At 41.9% G+C, this 9,534-nt stretch overlaps 1 protein-coding gene and 1 long non-coding RNA gene across 2 annotated transcripts in view; both read right to left on the bottom strand.

Annotated features, from left to right (window-relative positions):
- Positions 1-362: 362 nt before the first annotated feature.
- LOC121932120 lies at positions 363-1,337 on the bottom strand. The gene is made up of 2 exons (XR_006104271.1): positions 980-1,337; positions 363-600 (listed from the first exon to the last, which is right to left on the bottom strand). It is a non-coding gene; the product is annotated as an uncharacterized LOC121932120 (long non-coding RNA).
- Positions 1,338-5,281: 3,944 nt separating this feature from the next.
- NUP205 (nucleoporin 205) overlaps positions 5,282-9,534 on the bottom strand; it is a 72,920-nt gene continuing 68,667 nt past the window's right edge. The window contains 4 exon segments of the mRNA XM_042470521.1: positions 5,282-5,595; positions 7,261-7,334; positions 8,402-8,530; positions 9,189-9,312. Coding sequence (XP_042326455.1) covers positions 5,443-5,595; positions 7,261-7,334; positions 8,402-8,530; positions 9,189-9,312 — 480 coding nt within the window. The 3' untranslated portion in view covers positions 5,282-5,442.

The raw sequence follows: 9,534 nt of genomic DNA, 5'->3' as shown, positions 1-9,534 counted from the left end.
TGGAGGACTGGGTTCGAATCCCAGCTCCAGCCTAAACCTTGGCGAGTCACACTCTCTCAGCAAGTCTTCCCCAATGATTCCCTATGAGAAAGGGATTCCCCAATGGTTCCCTGTGGGCCTCCCTTGACATCTCCAATCCCCCTGCTCTCTTGCAAATTCAGACCTATGACCTTCCCTAGCATCATTGGTCCAAAACACACTGCAGGAATACAGTACTCTACTTTGAGACTGCTTTAACTGCTCTGGCTCAGTGCTAGGGAATCTTGGGAATCGTAATTTATTGTGGCACCCATCCCATCCCAGCAAGGCCACATTGACCCCTGAGAGACACACACACACACACAATGAGATGACATATACAGTTTTTTGTAACGAGTTGTGTTTTAATGTGTCAGTGAACACAATTGCTATAAATATTCATCCTGGGAAGCATAAATGGGCTAGTCTCTACTGGACATTGGTGATACATAGTCCCACTGTTCCAGAATCCCGTTAATGGTCGCTTTCCTGGCCAATAACTGTTGCAGCTCCGTTCTGCATGGCAGGAGGTGGCATGGCAGGAGGCGGTGGTGGGTTCTGCACTGGCTGGACCTCTGCAACCTATGGCAAAACAGCATAAAGGAAATGACATTCTCTCAGTCTATAAAGGAAATGAAATGCAGTACTCTATTTCTATAAGCTTGCCATACGTGACTCAGAGGAGGTTTGTCATTGCTTGCCTCTGTGGCTGAAAGTGTGTGACTTGCCTAGGTTCACTCATAGGGTTTCATGGCTGGTCTTCAGATTCATAGTCCAACAGTCAAACCACTGGGCTTGTGTACCTTCAAATCGCATTTCCAACTTATGGCAACCCTAAAAGAACAAGCCCTTGAACACCTCAAGGCTAGCTAACTCCCACCTTCTCTGAGACTCCCTGCTTTTGATGGAAGGGGGGGGGGGGGGGCTGGCTGGCTGCTTTTCAGCCTGAGCTGGGGTTTACCTGGTGTCTCCAGTAGGTTTCAAGTATAGCTACTATGCCCCGGAGTAAGACGTGAGTCCAATGTACCATCCCCAACCAGAACGTCGCGCTAGTGAGCCAATCCATGAGGACGGGTTTGGAGGCGCGTGACCTCTACCGAAAATAATGCACGAGACCAGTTAGCAACCGCTTCGCTTCCTCTCGTGTCGCCTCGCCTCCGCTCCGCCGCCAACGAGTGTGTTCAGCTTCCTGAACCTCCTTCATGTCAAAATAAATATCTTAAAAGGACTGAAAGATTCTTTGTTTGGTTCAATGGTGATTTTGAGGATTGAAATAAGTTACAATTATTTTTATTCAATTATATTTACGTTTATTTGCAAAACATCTGCCATTTTAACATTAACCTTGCCCTATGAGGAATGACTCAGGGAGCTGGGGATGTTTAGCCTGGAGAAAAGAAGGTTAAGAGGTGATATGATAGCCCTGTTTAAATATTTGAAAGGATGTCATATTGAGGAGGGAGCAGGCTTGTTTTCTGCTGCTCCAGAAAACAGGACCCAGAGCAATGGATGCAAGCTACAGGAAAAGAGATTCCACCTCAACATTAGGAGGAACTTCCTGACAGTGAGGGCTGTTCAACAGTGGAGCACACTCCCTCAGAGTGTGGTGGAGTCTCCCTCCTTGGAGGTTTTTAAGCAGAGGCTGGATGGCCATCTGTCAGGGATGCTTTGATTGAGAGTTCCTGCATGGCAGAATGGTGTTGGACTGGATGGCCCTTGCAGTCTCTTCCAACTATGATTCTATGACTACCGTTACCTTTTTAAAGTTCATACATATATATTTTAAACAATACATAATCCCGTATACATATTTTCTACATTCCATTACGACTTGGCTAAGTATATTTTGTATCCCACCTCAGTGCTCCACTCCCCAGGAGCCATTCAGAGTTTATTCCTGACGTTTTGCCAGCATCTGTGGCTCGCATCTTCAGAGAATGCTGGCATGGAAGAGAGCAGGGTATAGATACTGTTGGTTGGTTGAGGGTCAGGCAGAAAAAATCAGCAGTAGCAGAACACATTATAACAAAACATCCTGGGCATAAAATGCTGTTTGAAAACACTGAAATTCTGGACTATGTCAACAACTATCAGGTCAGAATGCACAGGGAAGCCATTGAAACCCACAAAAACCAAGACAACTTCAACAGGAAAGAAGAAACCCTGAAAGTAAAGAAAGTTTGGCTACCAGTCCTGAAAAATACAAAAATTAAGACCTAGCAAATGAAAACCACCCAGAGTCAGGGGGATTTCTCAGCAGACAATGGACCACTAATTAAGCAGACACAAATCCTCCTTGCATATCTTCCCACCCTAAAACCTTGTCATTCAACAACAGACCAACACACAGATTAACATGCAAATCACCTCCCCTCAACGAACAGTATATATACCCCACTCTCTTCCATGCCAGCATTCTCTGAAGATGCCAGCCACAGATGCTGGCAAAACATCAGGAATAAACTCTTCTACAACACAGCCACATACCCGAAAAACTCACAAAACAACTTGAGATAGAATCTCTTTTCCAACGTAACAGCTTGCCAGAATCTTTTGTAAAGAAATAGCCAGAACCATTAATAAGTAATTGTGATACCACATTTACATGCTTTTTAAAAAGTAAAAGAGTAGGCCAAAATAATTGTCCACATATATAAATTCAAGTTATAATCTGCAAGGGGTATTTAATTACCACTATGGTCTACATACCTGACAAGAAGAGGCTCTGTGGCTCTAGTGCCATCGGCCAGTCACTGGAATAGTTCTGACATACTCAATAACGCCAACACAGTTTCACTGACTTCATTTGACATACAATGAATGGCATCTATGGGACTTGGTCAACCCCTTTTAAGTTGAGCAGGAAAGCCAATGGCTTTCACGGCTAGCATCCAGTTTTCGGTTTTTTGGGCTATGTGGCTCTTCCAGAACATGGCCACACAGCCCAAAAAACCTAAGCAGGACAGTTTAGTTGCAGCTCATGTTCCCTTGGGCTGTCAGGCAGGCAGGTTTTGCCAGTGAAGTGCTCCAGCATTGGAGGTTTCCTGTGTCCCTGCCCAAGTGTTGCCAAAGAATACATTGGGTCCCAGTTGGCTGACCAGCTGTAGTTGCAGCTTCTTTGAAAGTGTGGAATAAACTGGCAAAAGCCACACTCCAGTGTAGAAGAATAGTGAAGGATTTCCAGAATGAACGTGTAGAATCATAGAATTGGAGACCACAAGGGTCATCCAGCCCAACTTCCTGTTTGAGTCTTCGGGACCAGATGAACTATATCCAAGGGTACTGAAACAACTGGCAAATGTAATATCAGAGCCATTGGCATTAATCTGAACTCCTGGAGAACGGGAGAAGTCCCAGCAGACTGGAGGGGGGCAAACGTTGTCCCCCATCTTCAAAAAGGGAACAAAAGAGGATCCCAACAATTATCATCCAGTTAGTCTGACATCAATACCAGGAAAGATTCTGGAGCAGATCATTAAACGGAGAGTCTGTGAACATCTAGAAGACAGCACTATAATCACAAAAAGTCAACATGGTTTTCTGAAAAACAAGTCATGCTAGACTAATCTGATTTTTATATACATATATAAAAGTACCAGCTTGTTAGATGAAGGGAACACTGTGGATACTGCATATCTTGATTTCAGTAAGGCCTTAGACAAGGTCCCCCATGATAGTCTTGCAAACAAACTAATAAAATGTGTGTTAGACAATGCAACTGTTAAATGGATTTGTGACTGGTTGACCAGCCAAACCCAGAATGTGTTCAGCAATGCCTCCTCTACATCCTGGAGAGAAGTGACCAGTAGGATGCCACAGGATTCTGTCTTGGGTCAATGCTAGTCAACATCTTTATCAATGCCTTGGATGACAGAGTAGGGAGTATCTTATCAAATTTGCAGATGACACCAAATTAAGAGGAATAGCTCATACCCCCTGAGGACAGGATCAAAATTCAAAATGACCATAGTTGAGTAGAAAACTGGACCAAAGCTAACAAAATGAATTTCAACATGGAGAAATGTAAAATATTGCACTTAGCGCAAAAAAATAATAATAAAAAAATTGTAATGTATAGATATAGGATGGGGGACACCTGGCTTAATGAGACTATGTGTGAAAGGGATCTAGGAGTCCAAGTAGACCACAAGTTGAACATGGCTCAACAGTATGATGCACAACCCAAAAAGGCCAATGCAATTCTAGCCTGCATCAATAGAAATATAGTGTCTTAGCTCAAGGGAAATAATAGTGCCACTCTATTCTGCTTTGGTCGGATCTCATCTGGAATACTGTATCCAGTATTTTGGGCACCACAATTCAAAAAGGATGTTGACAAGCTGGAGCATGTCCAGAGGAGGGCAACCAAAATGATGATGGATCTGGAAACATGCCCTACGTCATGAGGAGAGACTTAGGGAACTGGGTATGTTTAGCCTGGAAAAGAGATGGTTAAGGAGTGATATGATAGCCCTGTTTAAATATTTGAAGGGATATCATATTGAGGATGGAGCAAGCTTGTTTTCTGCTGCTCCAGAGAACAGGACCCAGAACAATGGATGCAAGCTGTAGGAAAAGAGATTTCATCTAAACCAGGGGTCGGCAACCTCCAGCCCGCGGGCCGGATGCGGCCCGTGAAGGCCTGGCCGCCGGCCCCCGGCGGCTCTTGCCGCTGCCACCGCCGCGGCCGCCCGTCGCGGCTTTTCACCGCTCTGGGCGCCGCCATTTTGGGCGGCAAAATGGCAGCGCCCATAGCGGCCTCTGGGGCTTGAAGGCATACAACAACAACATCATGAGGGTTAAGTGTTCATATCTGCAAGGTTTTTAACATTTAACCCCTTTGGAATGAAGGAAATGTGTAATAAAATAGAAGTAAAACCCATTTTGAGAAAGCCTGGATAACCTAGGGACACACTGTTTTTGGCTCTCTAACCTTATACACAAAACTCAATAACTTGTACAAGGCAGAAACACCTGGATAGGAAAAAAAATCTACTTTTTTATGAATAATCATAACTAAAAATTCCTTGGCTTGCTACTTTGATCAATACTGTAAACAGACAAGCGTATTTAATCAAACACTTGCTCATTCCACCCTGTGCTTTGGGTAAGTTGCAGCTCAATTTGCAAGTCTAAAAAATAAATCCAGCTGGAATCTGGTTTCTGATCAAGTATGGCACATATCTGTCAATGTCAAAGGACGGTTTTTATAAATTAATTTGCAATCCCTTTTCAGCTATATTTGTTCTTGTACACAAAAATACATGTTTAATATTTTTATTTTCTTCTTGTTATATAGGAACAGGAAGTATACACAAGATTTCAGTGTTGTAATGAAAAAAGTATCAAAATAATTTTGACCATAATTTAGAAAATGAAGCTTGTATATATATAAAAAAATAATAGAGGCACAAACATTCATCTTCAGGTTCTTGATATCCTTAACAGACCACGAATACGTCTAACCAGTGCTTGAATAAAAGTGTAGCGTGACCGAACCTTAGAGTATAAGCCTTCAATGTCAAGGAGCTTTTTCTGCAATGACTCCCCAAAACTGCTGGTGGCCTCAATCTGAAGCTGGGTGGGGAGGAAAGAAAACAAAAAGGTTATAACTTAAAAACCTTTTAACTTCTATTAACTGCATCCATCTTTTAAATAAACAGAAACATTTAGGAATCAGATACTATTCAAGCCATCTTGCAGTGTCAGGAAGTCAGTGCAGGATCCCTGCAAGAGCTGGCCTTACTGACAAGAATAATCAGAAACATTTAGGAATCTGCTGAACATGATCCTCTTCCCCATTACCATTCCCTTCTCCTTTTGTGACATGTCTTAGATTATAAGCCTAAGGGCAGGGAACTGTCAAGTCAAAAATTTGGAAGCTGCTCTGAGAGTATTTCTGAACAGCACTGTATAAATACAATAATAAAAAAATAAAATAAAGTTACATTATCTGCCATTTTGTGGTAGCTGCAGCATGTTTCTGTGGATATCTAAGGCCCGTTACAGACGGGCCTATAGTACGGACTGGGTCCGTACTAGAGTTAGAAAGGGGCATCACTTCCTGACGCCCCTAACCCTAATACAGACCGAGTCCTTACAAAATGGCAGCGCCCGTTCCACAGGGGGGCTGCCATTTTGACGTCGCGGACGCATAGCGTCCGGGCGTTATGTGGCGGAAGTGATGCCGTGAGTGCGTGACTAGCGCCTCACGGCGCCACTTTCAGGGCGCAGAAAGAAGCACCATTTTGGCTGCGTCCAGGAACCGCACGGTTTGGCCGCTGTGGTTTGTAGACGCAGCAACCAGCGGCGGCAGCAGAGCACCCTTCTTGGGCGCTCTGTAACGCACTTATGAAACATTTGACAATTTAAATTCCAGCCTTCTGTATATAGATTAGTCTCATTAAACTCTACACCAGGCCTTATGCAAGTTACAACTAAAGAGTGCCTACAGATCAGGGTGGGAAGCATGAGGCACTAAGGGAGCACCAGGCCCTCCAAAGTGCAACCTCACCTATCAGACAGCCACCCTCTCTCCCCATTTAGTGGTTTCCCATTTTTATGCATTTTTCCCCATTCTAAAAGACTGAAATACCTCACAAGGTTACTAGATGCAAGAAATTTAGACTAAAATATGCTTGTAATTTTGTTTATACATTTTTTTTTGTCTTTTGCCTTGCCCATCACTGAAATTTGGCCTCAAGAATCCGTTCTAAAACCAGACTTGATTCTCAGTCTGGAAGATACTGGAAGTCAACCAAAAACTTCAAATATCCTTTTCTCTTTGGTACTTTATTCTTCTTATGTAATGTGTCAGTACAATCTGAAAGGGATGGTTTAACATGTTAAGTTGTGCTGAACTGACTATGTAGTATATATTACTTTTAGCTATAATAAGTAGTTGTTTTCTCATTGTATACAACAACCGAAAGTACAAACTATTCTTCAGCACAACAACTATATACTTTAGTGACTAAGGTCCAAAACAAACTGCAGTAATAATCCAGTTTGAGACTGCTTTAACTGCCATGGCGTAATGCTAGGGAATTCTGGGAACTGTAGTTTTATGAGGTATATAGCCTTCTCTGTCAGAGAGCTCTGGTGCCACAATAAACTATAGTTCCCAGAATTCCCCAGCACTAAGCCAGGGCAGTTAAAGCGGTCTCAAACCGGATTATTTTTGCAGTATGTTTTGGACCCAAGATATTGTTTCTCAAAAAGTAAAACTGATTCTTTTCTTACCTGATCTATATCAAGTTGGCTCACTCTGCTCAATCCACTTCTAAAATCAAAGTTAGGCTGTGCACTTAAAGAATCTTGGAATTCAAAATAACAATAATTATTTTACATGCTAAGCAAGTATTAAAAACAATACTTTTGTGCTGTCTAGTCCTCAACATAAAGCAAATCAGGCCTACGTGAGAACAAGATTTGCTATTCCTTCAAGGCTCATTCCCAGTCATAGCAATCCTTAGAAGTGAGAAATCTACTTCTGGAAACTTTAAGTCATCTTCTAGCCCAAAGATAAGGAATATTTGGTCCTACAGATATTAAGAAATCAGCACTGGCTATGCTGTCACACTGAAGGGAATTACAGTCCAACAGCATCTAAAAGACCCACTTGTGGCTTCTTACTTGTGTTATAATCGTTATCTTGGCTGATCCCTATTCTTGAGATTCATCTAGCTTGTACACAGATGGGTCTCCCTACTGAGAGCCTTACACCCTCACTGTATGTCACTAACAGGATGCCACCGCCATGTGAAACAAAAGTGGTAGAGTTATCTTTTTTCGACCAAGCAAGAAAATGACCCAGAAGAATATGTGGTTATTGATAGAATACCTCAAACTCTGGATGTGCTCTCCATCCCCTACTCTTATCTACCTTCAAATTGCTTGGCCATCTGCCACAGGTACATCCTGAAAGGCCTACAGCTTTCCTGAACAGAAGATAGCTCAGAGATTTACAATATTTATAATGTTTGCTAAGGCAGTGCCACAATATTCAAAGTGAGGTCAACTACAAAATGCTTAAACAAAGGTTTTGCTTTTTAGAGTTTAAAAAAATGTTATCACAAAGCATACTATAGCAAACCAAAACTGACCCATTATTCTTAAACACTGACACACTTATGTATTTGAAAACTAAAGTACAAAGTAGAATGAAAGTACATCATACTTTGCATACGCTGGAAGCTGTGTTGGAAGTTGCAGCACGGCGTGCCAGAAAAGACTGCCACAGGCATGAGCCCCATTCACTTGAATGGGGATTGAGCATTTGCGTTTTCCCCCTTACACAGGGGGGAGGGGGGTGTTGTCTGGAACGGATCCCCCGTGTAAGGGAAGGGATGACTATACTGCAAAGAAGTTTTGAGAAAATTACCTTGCAATTTTCTACTTTTCAATGGAGTCCTAGAAGCCAAAAGGGAATCTTGAGAATCTGCAGGGATGCAATGCAACAAATAGTGTTCCAGGTGCCGCCAAAGAATAAAGAGGCATGTTTCAATGATATCTGCAAACATATCTAGTAAAGGAAAACATTAGCTTTACTGCTTGGGGAGGAAGACAAGTGTATTTGTATACAATATCGCATTTTGTACACACAGCTACAATGAAGTCATATTAAGTAAGGTTTTGTGTCTGCATTTAGAGAGCAAGATTTGCATCTGCATTTAGATGCCAAGGTGTAGTTGTTTATCCAATGGTGTACTTTTAACATAATTAGAATAAGGACTTTCTCCTCCTTCTCTCCTTCTGGAACCCCTTGCAGCAGCAAAAAGCATTCTTAACCCCTCTGGATCAAGTTTGGGGTATATAGAGGAGGAAGGACCCCTGATTATAACTGAAGCTGTGGGATTCAACAGAAATGCACCAGATACACTGAATATTGAGTTAAAATAGTCTATGAAGAGATATTATTTTTTGCCTCATTTTAAACATTTGTTCCAGAACATTCTTAACGATCCTGAAAAACTAGCACACACAGAAGCACTTTCCTTCAGTACAAGTATTCCCTTCCTCCCTCATTCATATTTTCAAAGCTCAATTGACATATTTTATTAAACTTTGCATACTCATTCTCAGATTCTTTTTTTAAAAAAAACTGTGCATGGAGAACATTTATTTTTAGTAAAATCTTCAGAATCTCATCTTAATCAGTGAAAGGATACAACAACAGAGAGAAAGCAGTTTGGCTCGATTGTTAATCAGCTTCACCAAGCGCCGCTTTGCCAAGATGTATTTTTGGGCAGTAGAAATTTTGTCTACTCCAGCTAGTGTAAGTGACTGGCACAACTGTGAAAAGAACAAAAACACATGTAATGCTGTGTAGCCAGTACTACAGAATGTATGAGCTGTACAGCACCATGTACACATAAATGCACAAAGCACATTCTAGAAAATATAGTAATACATGTAAGACTAGACTGGCCCTCTCTCTGCTTTTCTTTTACCAGAAGACAAACACCTTTCTGTTTAAGCAGGCTGTTAATAGTTAAGCAGGGGTAGTTTTTGTTT

This window comes from Sceloporus undulatus, chromosome 5 (assembly GCF_019175285.1).
Source record: "Sceloporus undulatus isolate JIND9_A2432 ecotype Alabama chromosome 5, SceUnd_v1.1, whole genome shotgun sequence".
Classification (NCBI taxonomy): domain Eukaryota; kingdom Metazoa; phylum Chordata; class Lepidosauria; order Squamata; family Phrynosomatidae; genus Sceloporus; species Sceloporus undulatus.
This window is presented reverse-complemented; position numbering and strand designations above follow the sequence as displayed.